Source organism: Theropithecus gelada, chromosome 6, assembly GCF_003255815.1.
Source record: "Theropithecus gelada isolate Dixy chromosome 6, Tgel_1.0, whole genome shotgun sequence".
Lineage (NCBI taxonomy): Eukaryota > Metazoa > Chordata > Mammalia > Primates > Cercopithecidae > Theropithecus > Theropithecus gelada.
Window position 1 is genome coordinate 98697815 of NC_037673.1, and position 26469 is coordinate 98724283.

Below are 26469 nucleotides of genomic sequence, written 5' to 3' on the forward strand. Positions count from 1 at the left end.
CATACTGCAAATTTATGCTCAGCGTCTTTGATCATTTACAGAAACAGAATATAAAGATAAGATTCCCTTACTACAGCAGCCAAAACGAGAAGAAGAAGAAGTGTTAGACCAGGGTATGTATGCTTATTTCTGTAACTAGGCCTATAAAAGTATCAATTTCCAAGTAGGCAACCAAATTGTAAAGTTACTGAGATATTTTATGCCTCTCTGTATCTGCCTCAAACCCTATGTATTGCATAATGCCTACAATTTTTTTTATACAATGCATAATTCATGAGAAAATGGTCAATTATTGCACTTTAGCTCTGAAAGTAAAATTCATTCATATAGTTTAGTGTTGTTTCATTTTCTGTCTTTGTTTTACTTCATTTAATATTATAATTTTTATATATAGTAAAAGTGTAAGTATAATCATTAAAAACCATCAGCGAGCTGCTTTTGAAATCTAATAACCATTTAAATTATTGTATATTTTGTATGGTATGTTCATTAAGTAGATTTGAGGTTCAAGAAAAAAAGAAACTAAGAATTAAATCCACATCTTGCCTGTATAAGTCATTCTTCTCTGCCTTCATCAAGGTAGGAGGAATTATTGTCTTATACATCTATAGTTTTGTGTTAAGTTACCATCTGCAGAGTTAAAAAAGCATCATTCTTTCCCTGTTCTGTTTATTGAAAGTGGTAATGTTTGATGCTTGTATGTCATATACTGCATGTGCTAGTACTAAAAAATTACTTCCCTGAATCTTGCTTTTTGTCAGTTGTTTGGAAGATAGTGCTTTGGGTTAGGCATTGGAGTTTGTTATCCTATCAAGTTGTTTTTGGCCTAGGATACATGTTTTTAAACATTAGTTTCATGTTAATCCAAACCCACTTCTACTGACAACACAAGCATACAAGAAATAGAAATAATTTTTCTATTAGCAACATATAGAAGTTTCCTGTTTCTCATTGCTAGCTGCTATTGGAATTCTTCAAAATGTATTACATTAGGTCTAGTTCAAAAATATCACTCTTGTATGAATAGTTTTTACAAAATTAAACAATTGAGACTTTAGAAAGGGGAAAATGCACTCTGAAAGAAGCATAAGGTAAACTATGATGCTAAGGTTTGTAAATTATACAGCGGATGTTTCATAATATCTCATTCTAACAAAGTGGCCTTCAAAAAACTACAGCTTAGCTCAAAGCACTAAATGGCTGAGTAATTTAAAATAGCTAAATTTATCAATCCTGTTTATATATTTGTAAGTAAGCCAGTAATAGTAGCCTCAGTATAGTAGTATTCAGAGTGTTTACTGTGACTTCTACTGAAGTTTATTCAGACTTTCAATGAATTATTTTGACATTTCACATGCTATTTGAAATGTATGTCTTTAAAATAATTTTATTTGTCTTAGAATACATTTACAAATAACAACATAAATGAAACAATATGGAATGAGATACCACCATTTAGTAGATGCATCTTATAAAATGGTATGTTTCTGTGGAAACTGCAGTTGGACTATGGTTTCCTTCTGAAGTTAGTCAAGTTGATCAGGGAAGCACTGGTACCTCTGAAAGGTTAGAAACCCAGAGGTTTTGTTAGTGAAGTGGCATTAAATGTTATATTTCATCTGTTCTTTCCAAATAGTAGGATTTAGGAGATATACATCTACAAACCAGATTCTTTAAAATAATTTCATACCTTGACATTCATTCACCCTTTTGCGTTTTATAGCATATATATATATATATAAAATATTCAGAGGTGAACATTATCTATATACTCAAATATACAAATATACCCAAACTCTTACTGGTCCCAGAGAATAATTCTATGGACACATAAGAAATTATTTTCTTGCAGTTTCTATTTTCTTCTGTTTGTGAATAAAAATGCTGCAACTAAAGGTATTTAACTTGAGAAGGAAAAAAGCATTATTCTGATATTATCAATTTTCATATTGCAGAAAATAGGCTGTGTTATTCATATGTTGAAATTAGTGGGCCCATTAAAATGTCATTTCTAATGAAGGTAAAGACAGTAGCCTAACCAATGGCTAGCATAGTCTGTGTATGATCCTACTGGTCTGTGGGGACCACCAGCCTAGAACTAAAAGAGAAATACAGAAATGCACCAAATGCACATTTGTATACATAGTTCATTTGATGCACTAATGAGATCAGTCCATCTCCTTACAACACAAAGGGCAAATCTCATTGCTGAAAGAGTATTTCATTCTCCTTAGAGATATTTGTTTGCACAAATATCTATTTGTATGCATTCTTTGGAAAGTCAACTTGACCAAGTAGTTAATAAGGGTGCTTTAATTATTCAAATAAATTATGCCATGTATGTTAATTTTTAAAGTAAGCCCTCAAACTTCACTTTTCACCTTATTTGGTATTCCGGCCACAACAATTAGTGTAGTATTTCTTCAGATTGTACAATTCTTTTAATATATTTTTAGCCCCAATAAGCAAAAGCCCAAATTATTGTGGTTGTGCTAGCCACAAGCTAACAGACACCATCTATGTTGATCCTACAGAAGATGTCAAACCCCCATGGAAAACAGAACAGTGTGGAATAGGAAGAAAAGACTTGAACCATCAGTGGATATGTACTCAAGGACAAGCTCTATACCCTTTAGTGGGTACAGATAGTTCTGTAGGTGATGTAGATAGTTCCACCTGGTTAATAATATATATAGTGTATATATGTGTGTGTGTGTGTGTGTATATATATATATAAAATAAATGCTATTTAAATTGTACTATATATGGTATAATATATATATATATATTTACTTCCTATCTTAATACATTGGAAAGCAGGCAGAAAGATATGTCAAGATATGTAATAAATGTTATGTTAGAAAGAAGAAATGGCCTTTACTAAGATAGAAAAGAAAAGGAGGGGAGAGATAGAAATAATCATATTCCATAGACTAAAAGAAAGAAATGTAGCTGTGCCACAAATAAACAGGAAGTGGGAGTTATTTCTCACGTGGAGGAAAAAAATTCAAAGAAAGTTAGTGATCTTTAAAGAAAGCCAGTGATCTTTAAAACACAGGTTTATTTAGTACTGTGTTTCTCCAGGAGAAATATAAATGTTTTCTTTGAAATTAATGTCTCAAAAATTGATAGATATTGTTTTGCCAGAATATTAATCTTGATTAGAAATTAACTAGAAATTAACTAGAAGTCTTGACATCTAAGTTGTGCAAATCCAGTCTGTGCTTACCCACAAACACAGTAACCTTTCACAATATCTTTGTCTACATCTGCTCTCCATAGAACAAAATCTGGTGTAAAGCAAGTGTACCTCAGATTTTGTCTCAAAAGATGTAATTACAGTGACACCACAAAAGCATCATTATATGACAGTGTTACTTATCATGTTGTCCTGGATCATGCAACAATAGGAAACAACATTTTAATGAGGCTTTGATTGAGTCTGTAGGGATTTCTTTAAAAATAATGTTTATTTTGACTGATTTTTTAATATTCATTATAAAAGATAAGGAAATTATGTAAAGTATAAGCATACAAATAAAAATCATCCATAGTCCCCAGAAATATGAGTGCATATAGGTATGTGAAATACATATTATGCATATATTTATATACTAAATATATGCATATGTAATACACATTATTTTATTTTTTTCACAGTCTCATTGATTTCATTTTTATTTATTTTTTATTTTTTTTTTGTGCTCTGCTGACTTTTTATATACATATATGTATACCTTAAGTTCTAGGGTACATGTGCACAACATGCGGGTTTGTTGCATAGGTATACATGTGCCATGTTGGTTTGCTGCACCCATCAACTTGTCATTTACATTAGGTATTTCTCCTAATGCTATCCCTCTCCCCCAGCCCCCACCCCCTGACAGGCTCTGGTGTGTGATGTTCCCCGCCCTGTGTCCAAGTGTTCTCATCGTTCAGTTCCCACCTATGAGTGAAAACATGCAGTGTTTGGATTTCTGTCCTTGTGATTGTTTGCTGAGAATGATGGTTTTCAATTGCATCCCTGTCCCCACAAAGGACATGAACTCATCCTTTTTTATGGCTGCATAATATCCCATGGTGTATATGTGCCACATTTTCTTAATCCAGTCTATCATTGATGGACATTTGAGTTGGTTCCAAGTCTTTGCTATTGTGAACAGTGCCGCAATAAACATTCGTGGGCATGTGTCTTTATAGTAGCATGATTTATAATCCTTTGGATATATACCCAGTAATGGGATTGCTGGATCAAATTGTATTTCTAGTTCTAGATCCTTGAGGAATCGCCGCACTGTCTTCCACAATGGATGAACTAATTTACACTCCCCACCAAAAGTGTAAAAGCGTTCCTATTTCTCCACATCCTCTCCAGCAACTATTGTTTCCTTTTTTATTAAAAAAAAAATTTTTTTATTATCATACTTTAAGTTCTAGGGTACATGTGCACAACGTGCAGGTTTGTTACATATGTATACATGTGCCATGTTGGTGTGCTTTACCCACTAACTCGTCATTTACATTAGGTATATCTCCTAATGCTATCCCTCCCCACTGTCCCCTCCCCACAATAGGCCCTGGTGTGTGATGTTCCCCTTCCTGTGTCCAAGCGTTCTCATTGTTCAATTCCCACATATGAGTGAGAACATGCGGTGTTTGGTTTTCTGTTCTTGTGATACTTTGCTGAGAATGATGGTTTCCAGCCGCATCCATGTCCCTGCAAAGGACACAAACTCATCCTTTTTTATGGCTGCATAATATCCCATGGTGTATATGTGCCACATTTTCTTAATCTAGTCTGTTACTGATGGACATTTGGGTTGATTCCAAGTCTTTGCTATTGTGAATAGTGCTGCAATAAATGTAATGCACATTATTTTAATTATAATGTATACACAATTTCATAGTCCCTTTTTAAAAATATACCTTGAATATTTTCTCCAGTTGTAAAAATTATTGGCAAGAGTGATTTTTAATGGCTGCATAATACATGCATATTCCTGCCTATATCAATTTGAAAATAACCCATTTGCATATAAGTGAATTTATCTGCGAATGAGTTGATTATGTCTGCCTACAGGCAGAAAAACACAAATGGATATTTAAAACAAACTAAAATGTCACCGTCCTTCAAAGACATTGTGAGTGAAGAATTACCTATATATGTAATAAGTATAATAAACTATACAATAGACTCAATTAGGCAGTACTTTTGCATGGAGGAAATGAATCCTAGGAGACTATAGAATGAGGAAGTTCACACTGATGTCTTTCAAAGCAGACACACACACACACACACACACACACACACACACACACCACACACAGATATTCCTCACATATATTAAGGTTGGCACTTCTAGAAAACCCACACATTTTGTAAGTTCTGTTTATTTCTTATGCATTATAATTTCTTATATATGTTCACTATACCAAAGCTATAAACATCCTGAACTTTCTATAACCATTGTTTAAGCAAAAAATATGGGCTTGAAACTAAGAAGCTTACTAGATGGAAGCAAAAGTCTACAAAATTACATTTAAGAGTTCTGAATTTGAGTGTCTCACTTCTTTAATATTTGAAGTTTAGATGTAGTGTTGAAACTTATGTCTGTTGTATTGGGAAGATTCATTGTCTTAAATTCCAGGCAGAATTGAAAGTCAAAATCTATAATAACAGTATGTCCTTGTTATTATGTATTATGCTCTGGACAACATTTCTTTGGCTGTAGAAACAGCCTTTAACATGTTTTATTCAGTTTGCTCCAAAATCTCTTCATTGTAGTCTTTGTGCCCTCATATAATCAATCTTTCTACTCAAAGGTCAACATGAGCTACTATATTCCCAAGGCAGAGAGAATATGACAAAAATATAATTTGTTGAGGGAAAATACTCCATGACCCCAGATAGTTAAAGGTCTTCGGACACCTTCTATGAAACAGTAATTTCACAGTGGTTTTATGCTAACAAAAATGAATTACCATTGGCATGTTTTATCAAATAAGCAGAATCAAGGGAACAAGGTTGCCAGTTAAAAACACAATAGTCTACTGTCAAAGCCTGCTAAAGTTACAGTTGTAGGCATTTTATGGGAAGAGTTAAACAAAGGCTGGGTATGGTAGCTAAAATTTATATTTCATTGATTTGTTCAAAATAGGGCATTCCTTTGATCCTCCAATAAAACACAAATAATTTTAGTAACATCTTCTTAACTAATTCCAAGCACTCTCTATGCCACTTTGCTGTTTTAAAGAAGGTACAGTTTTTGTTTGTATTCCTATTTACTAAGAATTTATTGGTTTCTGATGATTTATGAGCACTTCACGTGTCTTTATTTATTGAACTCATCTATCAAACACAATTCTAAATACCCCCCAAGGCTCTGGGAAGCTGACTGAATGCTGTTTTGAATTGGTTTCCTAATAACAGAATAGGCAGATGTAAATGATCATTTATCACACAGTTAGGCTTTCCAATATAGATCTGTGTGCATGGTAGTTATGAAAACTATAATCTTCTATCTTCTCCTTTTTTATATTTGTGTTGTTTTCTTACAAAGGAAGAAAAGTTGATTTCTGATTGCTTTTCAAATGAGTCCTATAAGGGAAAGAAATAATAAAGTTCACTTCCTTTGTGATCCTTGAGCTGGTCACCATGGTCATGTGTTTTATTTCTCTAAGGCTAGAGAGTAAATGTTATGGGATAGTAGTAAGTAAACAATCAATAAACCAAATTGACTTTAACCCAAAGGGAAAATCAGTTAAGACTAAGTCATAAAACAAAATATTAAATTCTAAAAAGAGATGCTTTTATTTTTCCGTTCCTTATATCCCTCTCTTTAATCAGTTATGTTGCATGGCTCTAATCGTGTTAACTTGGTTACTTGGCATATTTTGTCAGTGGTTAAACTGCTGCTGAACATCCTATTTACTCTCCTTATATTATAGAAATCACAGAGCAATAAGCAGTAACAAGAGCTGGGTTTTTTTAGGTAATGAAGAACTAGTAATTTGTTTGGGAAATGGGAATTTATATTCCGGAAAGTTTTGAGAGGTACTTGATCATTTAAAAAAATAATAGCACCTGCCACATTAAGATTTTACAATTTCTAAAAAATTAGATATTTATTTTTTTCTATCCAGTAATCTTAAAGCATTTTTTTTAAAAAAAACCTTCATAGGACAATTTTTCAATGTATATTTCATCTATTTTAGTTTTTCTCACCATATTCCTGAAAGTAAACCAAGGAAATTTCCATGCTGGGAGCAGGGAATAGTGAGTGGTCCCTGATAATAGAAAAATGTCCACTGATCCACAAAGTAGTTAGTGCAAGCACACAACTTACGAACTTTAAGTTTCATTGGTGGTGTTATTAGATTCCCATGTACTATGCTGCGTTCCTTTTCTCAACACATTAGCTGCTACTATACTTGTGTTTTCCATATACCAAACTCACTCAATTGAATTACTTAAAAGATCTAGATCATTGGGGTATTTTATAAGAATCAAAGGTTGAGGGAAGAAAATTTAAAAATGGGAAATTACTGCAGCCTAAAGTCATCAAGGAAATATTTTTATCTCTACTAATGAAAATTCAAGGGTTGACATTTTTAACAAATTATTATTCATCCAAGAATTGCTTATTAAGTATCTGCTAGGATAGGGAAAGTACTAATCTCTGGAACTATGACAATAAATAAGAAATGAGAAGGGCTTTTTTATATAAAACTACATTTGTATCTTGTAATTTCTCCCTTCCCAGAGATAATTTAAATATACAGAAAGTATTTTTAGAACATCTTAAAGAATTTGGTCATACATGTAAGGTACATTTTTTCAAATCAAAGAAAACTAGTCTTTTTTTTTTTTTTTTTTTTTTTGAGAGATGGAGTCTTGCACTGTCGCCCAGGCTGGAGTGCTGTGGCACTATCTCAGCTCACTGCAACCTCCAGCTCCCAGGTTCAAGCAATTCTCCTGTCTCAGCCTCCTGAGTAGCTGGGATTACAGGTGCCTGCCACCACTCCCGGCTAATTTTTGCGTTTTCAGTCGAGACGGGGTTTCACCTTGTTGGCCAGGCTGGTCTCAAACTCCTGACCTCAAAGTGATCTGCCCGTCTCGGCTTCCCAAAGTGCTGGGATTACAGGCATGAGCCACTGTGCCCAGCCAAAAACTAGTCATTTTTTAAGCTAGTTTTGTGCAAATCGCTATGGTATGTATGTATTGGCCATTTTGCACATTTCTTGTGTTACAATATGGACAAGATAGACCAGGATATGACAAAGAGAAACCCAGTTAAAGAGTAAACCTAGCACTTGAGCTCAGAAGATGGTTAATTTAAAAAGAAAAACAATTAAGTATAGTAAGATTGATAAGTTTGAGGTGACTGTGTAGGAAAAAGTTTAATGACCAGTACAGAAAAGACAGGGGAATCTGAATCCAGTCTAGTGAGCAGTTTGGAGGGCAACTATCAGTCAGACCATCTCCTTCAAATCCCAGTTCAATTTCCTACCAGCTGTGCAGGTTAGTATTGTACCTTTAGTTTCTTCATATAAAACAAGGACAATAATAACTAATAGAGATTAAATGTATTAAACAGTATAAAGCATACAGCAAAGTGAATGGATCATGCTAAGCTCTCAAGAAATTTTAGCTGCTATTATTATTTTCTATAGTTTATGTAGTTCTTAATATGTTAACACTGTCAACAATTGGTAAGCAGCAAACATCTCCATTTTTCTAGGACTGTCCCAGTTTATGCCTAGTATAAATATTAGTAACACCCCTTTCCTTTTAAAAAATATTCTAGTTTGAGAAACAAATTATATGGTCACCTTAGCAGTGAGTCCCAGAACAGAAATAGAAAATAACACCTAGAATATACCAAAAGGATTATAAATCATTCTACTGTAAAGACACATGCACACGTATGTTTATTGCAGCACTATTCACAATAACAAAGACTTGGAACCAACCCAAACGCCCATCAGTGATAGATTGGATTAAGAAAATGTGGCACATATACACCATGGAATACTATGTAGCCATAAAAAAGGATGAGTTCATGTCCTTTGCAGGGACATGGATGAAGCTGGAAACCATCATTCTCAGCAAACTATCACAAGGACAGAAAACCAAACACTGCATGTTCTGACTCATAAGTGGGAGGTGAACAATGGGACCACATGGGCACAGGGAGGGGAACATCATACACCAGTGCTTATGGGCAGCTAGGGGGCTAGGGGAAGAATAGCATTCGGAGAAATACCTAATGTAGATGACGGGTTGATGGGTGCAGCAAACCACTATGGCACGTGTGTACCTATGTAACAAACCTGCATATTCTGCACATGCATCCCAGAAGTATAATTTTTTTAAAAATGCCACCAATCAAAGTTAGTCCAGTGGAAAAAGAAAGAAAGAAAAAAAGAATATACCACCCAGAAATATATAGCTGGACAGAGCTGCAGCAAAGGTAACTATGGGGATATAACCCAGGAATGTCCAAGGCGGGTAGGGTGCCATCAATCACACATCAGTTCCGTAGAGGTAGAGCCACTTTTAATACCATCCTAGACAGATTTTGTCATCCAGAGCAGAGATGGGGGTCCTTTCTGAGGAAGGAGAAGAGTCTTTCACTATGACAATAAAAGGATAAGATTCCCAAATGAGTCCTGGTGGTAAGGAGGAAAAAGTTGATGTTGCAAATCAGCCTAGGTTGGACCTTGTGACTCACTGGTTAGAGAAAGAAGAGTACAGTTTTCTGAGTTGATTTACTCAAAAGAGTGTCATCACTAAGAGGGATCCTATAAAAAAGTTAAAATATGGTGAGAAGATAAAGAGCTCCATTTTAGACACTTTAAGTTCAAAATGCCTATGAGACAGACATCCAAGTGGGATTTTCCAGAAGACGGTTTTGTAACATCAGTTTGGTGTTAGGAGAGCTCCAGGCTTGGTAGTCATGTGCCTAGAGGTGGTAGGCTAAGTTTTGTAAGTGACTGAGATCACTTAGTAGGAAGAGGCTTTAGCCAGGGGAAAAATGTGTCAGGGACAGACTTTCCAAAACACCAGTCTTTTTTACATGATGGACGGAAAAAAGAGGAAGAACAGATGATAGGTGGAGAAGACCTGTAAAGAATAACATTATAAGGAAAGAGGTTCTGAAGGGAACTTTCAGCAGGGCTACAGGCTCCCAATAGATCAAACTAAAGAGTCTATTAGCATTGGCAATTAGGATCCCTTACCTCTTGGAGAAGTCATACAGTGGTGAAATAGGAAGTGAAAAGAAATGCATCCAATTTAGAGAGGGAAAAGGATGTAAGGAAGAATGAATCAGCAAGTAACCCTGCACCATCCAATATGGTAGACACTAGGTGAAAATATTTATGTTTTGAATATAAATTAATTCAAAGTAAAAAATTAAAAATTAAGTTTCTCAGGTACACTAGCCATTTACAAAGCACTCAGCCCCATGTGTCTGTCTGGCAGCTATTAGGTTGGACAGTGCAGACATAGATTACATCCATTATCACAGAAAGTTCTTTTGGACAGTGTTGGAGCTTGTAAATGAAGAAAGAAGATGGAAAAGCCTGAAGGGTATGTTATGTCAGAGGAGGGTCTCTCCCCACCTCCACAACAACTCAAGCCCTAAGTGAGTGTATGTATTGCCTGTGAGTCAGATATGAGGTAAAGAAGTTGTATTTATTAATAGAAAAGAAAAGAGAGAAGACAGGAGAGGCTTTAAGGAGTGCTGGAGGAATGGCATTCAGAACAGTGGAGTAGAGAGGCTTCTTTTTCCAAAAATATGCTAAAAGACGCGGAGAGAGTACAGATACAGCCTCCTTTGGCAAAGCCAGGAACCAATTAGCTGTAGTAGCCACAGTGACTTATTAAGAAAATAGAGGGCTAGAAACCTAAAAGGGTTTTTTGTTTGTTTGTTTGTTTGTTTGTTTGTTTTGAGACTGAGTCTCGCTCTATCACCCAGGCTAGAGTGCAGTGATGCTATCTCGGCTCACTGGAACCTCCACCTCTGGGGTTCAAGCAGTTCTCGTGCATCTGTCTCCTAAGTAGCTGGGATTGCAGGTGCCCGCCACCAACCTGGCTAATTTTTGTATTTTTAGTAGAGATGGAGTTTTACCATATAGGCCAGGCTGGTCTCAAACTCCTAACCTCAAGTAATTCGCCCGCCTTGGCCTCCTAAAGTGCTGGGATTACAGGCATGAGCCACCACGCCTGGGCCTAAAAGGGCTTTTTGTTTTCTGTTATGAAAATCCAGATGCTTGACTACGAAAAAGGAGCTGATTTTTAAAATATTAAGTAAACCACAGGTTGAAGCAGGTACATGTTGCAATTAGTTTGTTTTTTCAGTTAGTAATTATAATAGCTATAATTTAGTGACACCAACTTTATGATATGCACTGGACTGGGTATTTTAATATTAACTGCCTTCTTTAAATCTACAAAATAATTTCTAAAGGTTGTTGTCACTGTATTTGTTAGGTTACGTAGAATTTACTTAAAGGTACAAAGTAGAACTTACTTAGAGGCACAGAAATAGGATTTGATGTGTATTTGAATGGAGGAGTTGCCATACAGGGAAAGACCAGAGTGCTATAGGTGCACCCAGCAGAGACCCCTGAGTTGAATTGTCAAGGAAGGCTTTTTTGATGTGACACCTAAGATCTGAAAGTTGAGGAGCTAGTTTATTAGTGGGGAGGGAGTGGTCCAGGCAGAAGAAACAACATCTTCTTAGACTTGATATTCAAGGAAATGAAAAGCCAATATGAGTGGAACATAAACTGAAAAGAAAAAGGAAATGTTGAGAGATGACACAGGGGTCAGGACCACCAACTTGCTTTACTTATGTTCTACTCTGTTATATTCATTAGATGTATTTTCTAAATAAACATCTTAATGTGACTAAGAAAATTGGTTGACATTTCAGGATTCCATATTATATCCAGTACACTAGAGGAGGAAAAAACTCTTTCTGATTTGCGCATAGGAATGTAAGAGATAGCCATCTAGTGGTCTGTCTCTCTCATGTAAGGAGATGTTTGTAGAGATTCTGCTCTCAAACTTTGTTCTGGCAAGGCCTGTGTAACTGTGTGCAGCCAAGCCTGTTACATTATTTTAACAATTTTTGCTTTCCTAACCCAGTGACAATTTTAAATGATAAATTCACATGAACTGGAATGCCCTACCTTTAATATTTTATCACAGCTTTTAGATTCTCTCTTGCCAACCTGAATGACTGTGCATAGTTCTGAACCTGTCTTCCTCCATCAAGACTACCCGAAACACAGAGGTTGCAGTGAGCCATGATCACGCCACTGTACTCCAGCCTGAGTGAAAGAGAGAGACCCTGTCTCAATAACAGTAATAGCTTAAATGTATGGATTCAAGTTTTTATTTAATTTTAATTTTTTTTTTTTTTTTTTTTTTGAGACTGGGCCTTGAACTCCTGAGCTCAAGCAGTCCTCCCACTTTTACCTCCCAAGTGGTGAGGACTATAACTGAATGCCACAAAACCCAGCTAATTTTTTTATTTCTTAAAGAGATGGGGTCTCACTCTGGTGCCCAGGCAGGTCTCGAACTCCTGGGCTCAAGCGATCCTCCTGCCTGGGCCTCCCAAAGTGCTGGGATTACAAATGTAAGCCTCCACTCCCAGCCTCAAGTTTTTAAATAATGGCTTATCTTTCCCTGAAATACTCTTGTATTTTATTTCCTAAATAAGACGTTTCATTGTATAAGCACATGAAACTATTTATATTTAATGTGTGGTACATGAGAATTTAGCAGTAATGTACTGTATTAATTTTTCTTCTGTGAGGCAGAAAGCCACTGCGCCCTAATAGATTTGGTTGACTTACAATTTGCTTTGTTCCTTTTACTGAGATTGGCCCTATTACTTGGTAATTATTTTCTGACTGAAGATTTCACCTGGGATAAGCTGATTTCACTGGCAAGAACTGAAAACCTACTTTGAAACATTAAACCAAGGCTACTTATAAACATGACAGAATCTCTTAGCATCATTTTGAAAAGACTTCATCTCCCCTTGCACCACCTTCTTAATAATATATTCTTCAGTGAAATACATCATGACTAAACCAGTTATCATTTTCATTTCCTAATGGTCATGAAAAGAGATTTTATAAATGTTTTCTAACTGTGCTGTACATGTAATTAAAATGTAAGCAACAGGACTCCATAGTCATAAGTAATTTCTTCATTAGCAGCACTTAGTATAGGATGAGGAAAAGGAAGAATTGGTGGTTGCCCTTGGGTTTGGTGTAGGAGAGTAGATTTGTGTTTTCATTGAGAATATGTTTACCATTCACACAGTTGATATAAATGGATTAGAAGTCATCGTGGGAATGATGAGGGTTAAAATACTTCATGACCTTTCTGTAGTCATATTTTGTATATGTGATAATATTTTATAAATAATTTGCTTTCATGGAATTGGCGTCTCATACCCAAGTTTATTCCTTAATACAGGAAGGCATAAAATACATTTTAGTGACGAATCACCCTAATGATACTAGTTTATTAAAATCTTTTCCTTTGTTTGAAGCTGATTTAAAAGTATTCTTTTCTCAAAAAATTATTTTTCTCACTTGCTCATTTTTTTGTTTAAGAGGAACAACTAGAGTTACTTACAGTAGCACTGCTAACAAAATAATAATAAAATTTAGGTTTCTCAATTGTCAAATGGATACACATTTACTTGTGTTTTACAGGAAATGTATATTTCCTGCTCGAGAAATGTATATTTCATTTCTTATGGCTTACACTTTAATAAGTTTTTTAAGACAACTGCAAAGAGTTTCTTGTGCAGGTAGCTGTTATCTACTGTAGCTATTGATGATATTTTATTTTAGAAATCTGATGAGCTCTTAATTTCCATATCAATTAAACTATACTGTGCAAACCATTTATTGAAATGTGCCATGCAATTACATAAGCATTATTTTTTCCTACTAATATGTCAATAGATGTTATAAAGAAATAGATGATTTTGAAATAAAGTAATTCACTGGTCTAGGAATTTTTCTTTTTTTTTCCCCCTCCTATGCTTAAAAGTCTGAGTGCAAACTTCTCTCTTGTTTATTATGAGAAATGAGTAGATATTTTTTAAAGCACCAAATTTTGTAAATTTTGCAATCTTATCTACCCTCCACGCCCTTATCTCTTCTCTTTTTTCCACAGGTGATTTCTATTCACTACTTTCCAAGCTGCTAGGAGAAAGGGAAGATGTTGTTCATGTGCACAAATATAATCCTACAGAAAAGGCAGAATCAGAGTCAGACCTGGTAGCCGAGATCGCAAATGTAGTCCAAAAAAAGGATCTTGGTCGGTCTGATGCCAGAGAGGGTGCAGAACATGAGAGGGGTAATGCTATTCTTGTCAGAGACAGAATTCACAAATTCCACAGACTAGTATCTACCTTGAGGCCACCAGAGAGCAGAGTTTCCTCATTACAGCAGCCCCTACCTGGTGAAGGCACCTGGGAACCAGAACACACAGGAGGTGCGTGTAGGGTTTCTTTTAAGCAATAAAGTGTGAAATGCTACACTCCACATTAGCAAAACCTGAAGGGAATAAGAATTAATGGGTGAAAAAATTCATCAATGAAAAGGACTTATTACCATTGGAAAAAATATTACTCAGATTTGGGCTATCAGATACCACCTTTGAAGATTTTTTTTTTGTTTTTGTTTTGGTCTATTACTGCATAAATTTAGTGTCTGTTCTATTGGTGAGCCAGAACTACAAGGACCAAAAAATATTTGGATATTTGGATCATTTGGGGAAATGCGGCGTATGAAATTCAGGATAAAAATTCTTACAATTGACTATTTTTCATTTTGCTCAATGGAAATACATTGAAAATTCAAAACCTGATATGTAAAGTCCCAGTGTAAGAAATGCTCATATACTATCTCCTTGTAAGGTAATAAAATTCCTCTCAAAGGAATTTTACACTTTCAACATTCTCATCCAGTTGACTTGTAAAATATAACCATTTTATGATTTTGATTTTTTAAGTTTCATTATCGATTACAATCTTAATTGGAAAGTTGAGTATTTCTGAAGGGACCTCTGGTAAGTCCATAACTATCAGATTTATCTTTATTTTGATCCCAAATAGGCTTCCATAAGTAGAGGAGAATACCTTATTCCCTTCAGGTTTCCGTACCAGCAAGCTATGGATGCCTCATCTTTGTCTTTAATTGTGTTGTGGCTTCTGTGATATTGATTGTGCTTCATGTTACTTGCTAATGTGGAAAGCCAGATAATACAGCATGTGGAGATAATCTCAAAAAAGTAACGGATATGCGTGCATGGCAGCTGTCCATGTGTGGGTTGGAATGGCACAGGCTGCCAGCTTGATGTTTTCAAATTCAGCTTTGTAGGAAGCCATAAATTATTCAACACCCAGCTGATTTTTATTTATAATTGAAAAAAAAATAGCATGCAGTGCCTTTTGCTCACATGAGAGTTTCAAAACATAGTCCATTGGTACTGGCGTAATGGTTTCTGTGAGATGTTAACTGGAACCTGGATTTTTAACTTTTTGTGTTTAAACAGGATCAGCCCTGCTGTAGCTCATTCTGGATTTGTCGAATAAAACTGTGTTTCTCACGAGGTGGTCCCTGGACCTCCTTGCCTCAGAATCACCTAGAGTGTGTAAGAAAAATTTAGACCCCTGAATCCTATCAAAGAACAACTGAATCAGCATCTCTGAGTATGATGCCTAGAAATTTACAGTTTATCATGCCCCTATCCATTTCAAAACACACAGGAATGTCTGCTTGAACTTATATTTTAAGGACAGTGAATTGTAACCCAGACAACATGGAAATATAAAAGAGAAAAGAGCCTTTTTGGTGGGAATACAATTGTGTTCATGTGTGAAATGTGAGTTGCAGCATACTTTATTTGTTCCATGATTTGTCTTTGTTATTCTTGGATTCGAAATGGTATCTTGGTCATTTGTAGGCATCAAGAGTGTCAAGGTCACAGTCAGAATTTGACTTAAGATATCGCATTTCTGAAACTTACTCAGTTTTTCTACGAAATAAGCCCTTAAAATACCCAAGTGCATATACTTAGCAAATATCCTCATACTTTCCAAAGTGGTCAAATGGTAGTGCTCAAGAGAAAAATGCTTCTCTAGGATCTGTTTAGGGAAATTTCCTTCCTGTGAATGTCACTGAAGTGAATAACAATGAGTCATAGAAACATATAGCACAACTGCAAATTAAGAAAGGAACATGTATTTCCTTTCTAAAATGATTTGATGTAATTTCACTACTCTAATTACGAAAACTTTTAAAAGATAAAATGCAAAACAAAAACGTATTTAGATAAGCTATTTCTAAAAGGCTTTTTCTTAATTCTCTTTCACCGTTTACTACAATGCAGTATAATATCTAACTTTAATTGATGCTGTTTCATTCCTTTGGGTAAGCCAGAGGAAAACCTATCCTCGGGAAGCTTCCATTTTGCAAAAAAATAAAGTAGGAAGTCATTAGCATATAGGGCCCTAATAAAACTTATTAGCAATCTCATTAATGTCTAGTCCTCAGGGTATAGTCAAGGAGAAGAAATTTGATATATAATCTTCCATTGTTTCTTTCATACCCTTTCTTTACTCCAGGCAAAGCTGAGAATGAGCCTAATGGTCTGGAGGAATTAACTGTTTCCCTAAGTGCCTAATTTGCAATAAGGAATTATATTTGTTGCAAAGAAGAAAGTAATTTTTATATGAGATTATTATAAAAACAAAAATGTCAGGCTGGTCTGTTGCTTCATATTATAGCTCATATTTATTTCAGATATCTTTGACATCTGTTGTTAATTTTCAAATAAGAAGCTGAAGCCAGAAGTTAATCTATTTGAATGAGGTCACAGATCTAAATCTAAAACTTGGACTTTATTATTTCCAGTGCACATCTTCTAGTTTCTTACATTTCAATACAATTGTGCTCAAAGAGATGCTAATGTGCTTGCCCAGTTCAGATAAACTTCCCAGGAACACTGGACCCTCATTGCTTAGACGATGGAGATATTTCTATTCAGAACCCTGTTCCGATGTCCCCAGTTGTTGACACCAGCATAATCTAATACAATGGTGTTTTCTGTGGCAGTATTTTAGATTTCATCAGTTTATCTATATGCTGGAACTGTAATATGCTGATGAAGCCCATCCAGTTGACCTGAGGGTTCAAAGGTGAAATTAACAGATCAGCTCAAAAATCTGGTTGTGACTGTATGGCAGGCCTAGGAACACCTGAGGGTTTCAAAAACATACTATTTTCTGAACCTTTAGTTTGATCAGGATTCCACTTGTTTTCCACCCTGGCATCTGCCTTTAAAACTGGGTTCTCCACCTCAGTATGGGCTGGATATCAGTGGTCACCAAGCTGCATGAAGAACACAATAGAATGATATTTGCTGACTTTGCACAGCTGAGAAAGTCCTTATCATTCCCCAGAACAAGATAGTTAAGTACTGTGTCTTATTGTATCTCTAGGACTACAAATATCTGCGAATAGCAACTTTTTAGGTTTTATCTTCATGATTTTTGGTGAAGTTGTGAAAACTCTAGACAATTGTGAAAAGAGCATTAGCGACAGAAACTTCCTGGACAAGTTCAGATAGACTAGACCAGAGGTTTTCAAACTGTTGTTTGAAAGGACACCCATCAAGTAGAAGGTAATAATCACAGGCTTCCAAACACACACATGCGCACGCGTGTGCGCGTGCATACACACACACACACACACACACACACACACAATACAGCTTCCCCAAAAGCAGTTCTGTATTTGGCCAAAATCAAATTTAGAAACTACTTCATGGAGACAGTATAATGTAGAATATTACAGGTCCAGGTACCCGACTGCATGGTGGCTTTGAATTCCAGCTATACAGTTTTCTATGTGGTCTCTAGGCAAGTATTAAAAAAAAATCTGGGCTTTAGTTTTCTCGTCTATAAAATGAGGATTATAATAGTATACTCCTCACAGAGTTCAAGTGAAGGTCAAATAATATTATACATGCAAAGTGCTTTGAACATGTCAGCATGCAGAAAGCATTTTAAAATGTTATGATACATTAACAGTTGTGACTATTACTGCTACCATTACTGTCATGTTATGTTTGAGATTTTTAAAATGAAATACCAAAGTATAAATATTGATTACTTGATCTTAAGCAGCATTTATGAGACAGAGAATTTTCTTGCAGTATGCAGGAAAGCAGCAAAATTTGGCACTTTAAGCTGATAAGTTGAGAAAAAAGTTACTTGGCAGTGTTCTATCACAATGGGAGTTTGTGGCTCTTCAAACGTGTGATCACTTACATTGATCTATCTTGATGTTTGCATGTGATATATGACATACAGTGTGAAAATGCTAACCTCAATAAACTAAGATTCAGATGCACTTCTTTTTAAACTTGGTATAGTTTAGTTTCTATCATTAATAGTTTAGATAGAGATAGCATTAATAGAGTAGAAACAAAATCTTAGGTATCTTTATTCTATTTGCCCTCTGGAAACTAGACTCATTGAACATTTAAAAAGTAGAACTAGCTATTGAGTGGCAGATTTGATTGGACTACCACATACTTGCATGTGGAAGCCTGATTCAGTATGTATTATAAACCTCTGCATGTGAGAAAATACACCTGCATTTGTGTGACAATTCTGATCAGATAAGAGGATTCAGAAGGTGTTCAATTATTCTTATGATACATTTAGTGTTTTCTTCATTTCTATGAACAACTTATACTTAATTCCAGAGTCCATTCTTATATTTCAGTCATAGTCTTACTTCTAGGTTCAAGTCTTGCAGAATTTTCAGGGTAAAATAAACCATCCAGTTGGCTGAATTTTCATCTCTGGGGGGAGGATAATGGTTAAAAAAAACCAAAAACCCATATACATAGCACTTACTTTGAGCCAAGCTTAGCGTTTTACATGCATTGATTCATTAGAGAGGAAGAAAGTGATGAAAGGTTAAGTCACATATCCAAAATGTCGCAGCTCAAGAAACCAAGGTGCAAAGCCAGGCAGACTTGCTCCCAAGTCTTGCTTCTTAATCACTCTGTTATTCTGCATCTCTCTCTCTCACACACACATATACACAAACACCCTAGATATACAAATAGGAAGAAGATTTTTTTCTAGTCATCTAATTATCTCAGGCTACAATTGTAATAACTGTAGGTATTATAGGTATATCAATAGGTCATACTTTCTCAGTCAGTATTCAGCCAATTTTACCAAGATTAAAATCTCATTTGCAATTAAAGCAACTTGAAAAAGGAAAAGAATTTTGCTAATGTTTTTGAGCCCCTATTTATATGGTAAATCTCTTCCTCACTTCACTCCCATTAAATGAAACATTATAATTAATTCTTCTTTCCTTTCTTACTTTGGTATAAATATTTCTACAATAGTTTTAGTTAATTATAGTTATTGCTGGCACTTCTGATGAATAACAATCCCTGGCCAAAAGAAGTCTTCCTTTTCTCAAAAGATGAAAATTTACAAGTACAGAAAAAGCAAGCACCATACTTTGTTTTTGTTGAAGTCTTCTAGTGATTTTTTTCAGTCCTATTTCTTAAATGTGAAGAGCCTTTTTACACTGAAATTAATTCATAGTTCTGAGTTTGAAATTATGTTTTTTCCTCAACTTTAGCTCTGTTAGTCTTTGTGTAACACAGATAAATGAATGCCCTTTCAAATACTTATTAATAATTTCATGTGAAAACAACAGTGATCACTAATATTAATCTCTTTCTGGAAAAAGTGCAATCTATTAATCTTTTTCATGATTAATTGATGCAATTTTAATAGCTGTGTTTAATTTTTTTCTAAAAGTAGTAACTTCTTTTTCTGAATATATGGCAGGATATGCAGCTGTACATTAACTTTTATTTATAATAAATGTAAGGATTCTTTATAGAATGATATATTTTATTTATCATTAAAAAGTGTTATATGTCACTGTAAAAAATATTTTAAGATTTCAAGATTTCTTTCAACTTTTTAATCATCTTTTAGAAACAAAAACAAATTTGTATTAAAGCTACTAGGATCAATAGCTAATGTGTATTTACCTTATTTTTCTAAAAGTATTGTTTCTAGTAATATGTTCTCAACTTCAGATTTTAAAAACAAGCAGTCAAGCTTGAAATAATTCTATCATTTGCCATCTGAATTTAGAGCAACTGACAGAGTTGGGAATGACTTGCCCAAGGTCATGGGTAAGAAATTTGTATTTAATTTTTAGGCTAACACTGTAAATCTGTAGCATTAACTAGTCATGTATTGAATCATTTCTTAAATAATAACTAAGAGAAATCTGAACTAGAATTTTTAACTGCTCTATCATCAAAAGTGTTTAAGGTAGAACTCAAATATATTTCATCATATAATTTATTTAATAAGGATTTGAAATTGTCCTTAATTGGGGATTAGAAACTATCCCTGAAATTGAGGCCTATAGTCTGGCTCAAGGCTGAAGTTCTTTTCCTGTCAAATGAGACAGTTGTATGGAATAATTCAGATATGGTTCTAGCATTCTCTGATTCTCATGTCATGATGAGCAGGAATTGGAATAATAATCAGTATTAATTCCACCTACATACACACTAGTCCTAAATCACTGCCTTTATTCTTGATCATGTCATCATATAGGGAATAGCCTTTAACTACCGGATAATTAAAAATATGGGGACACTGGAAGCAAAAACATTAATTAACTTAGCTAATATTCACAGAAAAAAACATGAACTCAGTTTTTCTTTAACTATCCTAGAATTTCTGGTTAATAAAGAGACTCAGATCCTGAAAGTTTTGAACACTTGGCTAAGTAATGTAAGTGTGCAAAGACAGTTTAAAATAAAACTAACAATAATTAATATAAATTTTCTAAACATTCAGTACTAAAAGAACCAGGTTGCTCATGGTGTTAGACTTCATACATTTTTTTTACACATCATTTTTACTGTTTGGAAAATTCATTGAAGGTGTATATTTTCATAAATACATTCTAGATATTTACATTAATTTTCCTTCTTGAACATTTCCAACCTACAAGGATTCTAATATGTGACAAATGAGTGTTTTTGTAATTGGTGAAGATAGGCTCAAAACAACCTATGCGTCCATATTTTTTTGCAGACTTCCAAGCACTTACCAGTTTAAGGGCATATGATAACTGAGATCATTCATAGCCAGATTAAAGTTCTTTAAACAGTATTTCCAATATTTTATGAAATTCATATTTGACCCCAAAATAATGCAATTTTTAAACGTTGCATATTTTCTGTCAGAATAGTAACTGCATCTTCATGAGCACTTAGCTCCCAGTACCTAGTTGGTAGACCACTGAATAGAAAGGTTCCAGAAGCCATTATATGTGTTTATTGTCTTTATTGATAGTAATTAGCCAATTAGCATTTTCATTGAGTACTCTCAAACTATCTTCAGCATTCTGCTATGGGTGAAAAGTTAGTACAGATAAATTATAAGGCTATAGGGGAATTTGAATGCTAGTTGATACCATAAACAAGCAGAAACTAAAACACAGACTTTAATGCATTTATCAGGCCATACAGTAAGTAGGCCAGGCCCTGTGTGACAGTTGGTGACAAAACCGTGAATAAGGGATGATCCTTGCCCTTAAAGAATTCTGTCTAGTTGTAGTGCTTCTGAGCTCTGAGAACGTGATGAAAGCAATTAACTATCTGCATTGTCATGAGCTTTGAGTTTCCTTTGGAACCCATCTAGAAGCTTCAGGAGTGGTGAATGAGTACAGAATTATGACAACTAAATGAGAAGAGAATGAAGGAAGTGCAGTCTGAGATTTAAGCAACTTTAAAATCATTTTAAAAATTTGACAGGGGAATGACTTATCCATCTGTTGATTTATCTAGTCATTTCTAAATCTAATGCCTCTACTCTGTTTCCAGAGTTCACTTTCAAATATACAGCATTAATCATGTCACCCCATATTTTAAATTTCCCATGGGCATACAACATCAGAGAGCCTAAGGACAGTTCCTCCCCACCCAGCACTGCCCCTGCCAGTGCCTGCTCACATCATTGAGAACTGGGAATCAACTCAGTCTGCCAGAGTCCAGACACATTGTCCAGGGATCTGAGGATTCACCCACCCCGTCTACCACCACTGGTGTCTGTGCACTCCTCCCAGGGGTCTAAGGATGAGTCTTTCAAGCCTGCCATCACCACTGCTGCCAGCACCCACCTGCATGAGCCACATGGGGTCTGAGGACTGGTCCTTCCAGCCCATTACCACCACTGCTGGTGTACATACCAGTGGGGATCTGAGGATAGGTTCAGTGCTGATACTGCCTTCACTAATGCCATGCATGCCACCCCTGGGCCCAAGGACCTAACTGCCTACCCAGCCCACCACTGCCACTGCTAGAACCTGAGTAAGCTGCCTGGACCTGCTACCACTGATACCTGCATACACTACCTAGGGGCCTAAAGCCTGTCATGTTCAACTCACTGCTGCTGCCAGTGGGGCCCAAGGATCAACCCACCTTGTGTCCCTGTCCTCTGCAAAGGCTCACCTTAGATTCTACTAAAAACTGCAGCCTAAGCTGCTGAGGAACTCAGAGACACCACTGATGCTGATTATAGCCAAAGAAGTCATACAGATACTACTGTGTCCACTTAGAATTAAAACCAACCACCCTATTCAACCAACACTATAGTTCATCTATAAAGAAAAACATCTTTTCTTATGAAACCCCATCAATAAAATTGTAAGAAGCAGCTGTCATACCACATATAGAGGTATCAATGTAAGGACACAAGAAACATGAGAAGGAAATATACCTCTAATGGAACACAATAATTCTCCAGTAACACACTCAACAAAAAAGAAATCTATGAAATTCCTGAAACAGAATTCAACATAATGATATTAAAGAAGCTCAATAAAATAGAAGACAACACAGATAAACAATACAAATAATTCAGAAAAACAGTTTATGGTCTGAATGAGAAATTTGACAAAGAGATATTATAAAAAAGAGTCAAACAGAAATCCTGGAACTGAAGAATTTAATCAAATGAAATAAAAAAATACAGTTGAGAGCTTCAACAATAGACTAGATCAAGCAGAAGGAAGGATTTCTGAATATGAAGACATCTTTTAAAATAACCCAGTAAGGCCAGGCATGGTGGCTCATGCCTGTAATCCCACAGTTTGGGAGGCTGAGGCTGGTAGATTGCTTGAGGCTAGCAGTTTGAGACTAGACTGGCCAACATGGTGAAACCCCATGTCTACTAAAAATACAAAAAAAAAAAAAAAAATAGCCAGACGGGGTGGTGTATGCCTATAATTCCAGCTACTCGGGAGACTGAGGCATAAGAATCACTTGAACCTAGGAGGAGGAGGTTGCAGTGAGCCAAGACAGCACTACTGCACTCCATCCTAGATGACAGAGTGAGACTCTCTCAAAAAAAAAAAAAAAAAAAGATGTTAAGAAAAACTATTTAAAAAATTAGAAAGCCTACATAATATGATATATAGGACACGTAAACTGACCAAATATTGTAATTTTTATTGTTCTAGAAGGTGTCGAGATGGACAAAGGTATAGAAAACCTATTTAATGAAATAAAGTAACAGTTGAAAATTTCCCATTTTGGATGAGATATAGATATCCAGATACAGGAATCCCAGTGTTCCCCAAACAGCTTCAACATAAAGGGTCTTCTCCAAGACACATTATAGTAGAATTTTCAAAAGTTAAAAACAAGATTAAATTCTAAAAACATCAAGGGTAACGCATCAAGTCACAAATAAGGAAACCCCCTTCGGACTAACAGCAACTTTCTCAGCTTAAACCTTACAGATCAGGAGACAGTGTAAATTGATATATTCGAAATGTTAAAAGCAAAAAACAATTCATCCAAGAATACTATTCCCAGCAAAGTTTTCCCAGACAAGCAAAACTTGAGGGAATTCATTAGCATTAGAACATCCCTACAAGAAATGTTTAAGGAAGTCCAGATTTTACCTCTATAAGCAAAAGAACAATAGCTACCATCACAAAAACACAAGAATGAAATTTAGTGGCAGAGCAAACACACAAATGAGAAAGGACTCGAGTGTTGCCACTGCAAAAAAACATCAAACCACAATGATAAACAATAAGAAAGAAAGGAAAAAAAGGCTATACAAAACAATCAGAAAACAATTAATGAAATGACAAAAATAAATCCTCACCTACCAATAATAACCTTGAATGTAAATGGATTAAATTTCTCACTTAAAATATATAGACAGCCTTACTGAACAGAAATACATAACCCAACTATTTGCTGCTCATAAAAACTCACTTCACCTGTAAAGACACATAAAGACTGAAAGTGAAGGGATGGTAAAATATATTCCATGGAAATGAAAAACAAAAACAAGCACGAGTAACTATAGTTGTATCAGGTAAAATAGACTTTAAGAATAGTAAAAAACAACAACAATAATGAAGATGATCATTATATAATGACAAAGGGATCAATTCAGCAAGAGGATATACCAATTCTAAATATATATGCATATGCATCACTGGAGCACAGAGGTATATAAAGGAAATATTATTTGACCTAAAGGGTGAGATAGACTCCAACACAGTAATGGTTGGGGACCTCAACCATTGTCAGCATCGGACAGATCATGTAGACAGAAAATAAACATTGAATTGAAACTGCGCTTTAGACCAAATTGGCCTAACAGACATTTACAGAACAGTTTATCTAACAGCTGTAGAATGCGCATTCTTTTTAACAGCACATGTAACATTCTCCAGGATAGACCATGTGTTAGGCCATAAAACAAGTCTCAACAAAATTTTAAAAATAGAAATTATATCAAGTCTCTTCTTAGACCACAAAGGAAAAAACTAGAAATCAATAACAAGAACAACTTTGGAAGTTGTATAAATACATGGAAAGTAAACAACATGCTTATGACCAACTATTGGCTCAATGAAGAAATTAGGAAGGAAATAAAAAAAAAAATGAAACAAATGAAAATGGAAACACAAAGTACCAAAACCTATGGAATATAGCAAAAGCAGCACGAAGAGGGAAGTTTATAGTGGTAAATGCCGACATCAAAAAGTAGAAGGATGTCCAACAAACAACTTAACAATGCACTTCAAAGAGCTAGGAAAGCAAGAACAAACCCAAAATTAGTAAAAGGAAAGAAATAGATCAGAGCAGAACTAAATGAAATAGAGACTAAAAAAATACAAAGGTCAATGAAAAAAAAAAAGTGGCGTTTTGAAAGATAAACAAAAATTAGCTAGACTAACCAAGAAAAAGAGGGAAGATTCAAATAAATAAAATCAGAAATGAAAAAGATGGCATAGCAACAAATACCACAGAAATATAAAGAATCATTAGAGATATAATGATTTCTGTATGAAAACTGTATTAGCATACAGTTTTCAACAACTGTATGCTAATACATTAGAAAACCCAGAGGAAACGAATAAATTCCTGGATATATAAAACCCACCAAGCTTGAACTAGAAAGAAATAGAAAACCAAACACACCAGTAACAGGTAATGAGATTGAATCAGTAATTTAAAAAAAAAAAAAAAAAAACTCCCATCAAAGAAAAGCCCAGGACCAGATGGTACTGCTGAATTATACCAAAATTATAAAGAACTAATATCATTTTTTTCAAACTTCCAAAATATGGAAGAAGAGGATATTCTTCCTAATTTATTCTATGAAAGCAGCATTATCTTGATATCAAAACCAGATAAGGATACAGTGAAAAAAGAAAAGAGCAAGCCAGTATCTCTGATGAACATAAATACAAAATCCTCAACATAGTACTATCAAACCAACTTCAGAAACACATCAGAGAGATAATACATCATGAGCAAGTGAAATTTATTGCTGGGATATTAGGATGGTTCAACATCAATAAATGTGATATAGCACATCAGCAGAATGAAGGACAAAAACCATATGATCATAACAATAGATGCAGAAAAAGCATTTGCTAAAATTCTATTTATCTTCATGACAAAAACTCTTAATAATTTATGCATAGAAGGAATATACTTCTATGTAATGAAGTCCCTATACAGCAAACCCACAGCTGACATCATACTGAATGGAGATAAGAGGAGAGTCTTTTAAGAACTGGAATAAGACAAGGATGCCCACTTTGACCATTCTTATTCCACATAGTACTAGAAGTTCTAACCAGAGCAGTCAGGGAAGAAAAAGAAATAAAAGGCGCCCAAATCAGAAAAGAGGAAGTCAGGTTAGTCACTCTTTGCAGATGACATGATCTTATATAGAGAAAAACCTTAAGACTTCACCAAGAAAAGTCTTAGAACTTATAAAGTAATTCAGTAATGTTTCAAGATACAAAATCTCAACATATGAA

General features: G+C 35.0%; 1 protein-coding gene across 13 annotated transcripts in view; it reads left to right on the top strand.

The window, feature by feature from the left end:
* Positions 1-26469, top strand: part of PAM (peptidylglycine alpha-amidating monooxygenase) — a 282350-nt gene that overhangs the window by 212849 nt on the left and 43032 nt on the right. For 11 of the 13 annotated variants that reach the window (XR_003119985.1, XM_025389313.1, XM_025389316.1 and 8 more), the window contains 2 exons: positions 42-113; positions 14213-14533. Coding sequence is in view for 12 of the 13 variants with exons in the window: in XM_025389313.1 (XP_025245098.1) it covers positions 42-113; positions 14213-14533 (393 nt within the window). In the remaining variant the exon portion in view is untranslated. The remainder of the gene's footprint in view (positions 1-41; positions 114-14212; positions 14534-26469) is intronic. The other 2 variants (XM_025389323.1, XM_025389324.1) reach the window with 1 other exon arrangement.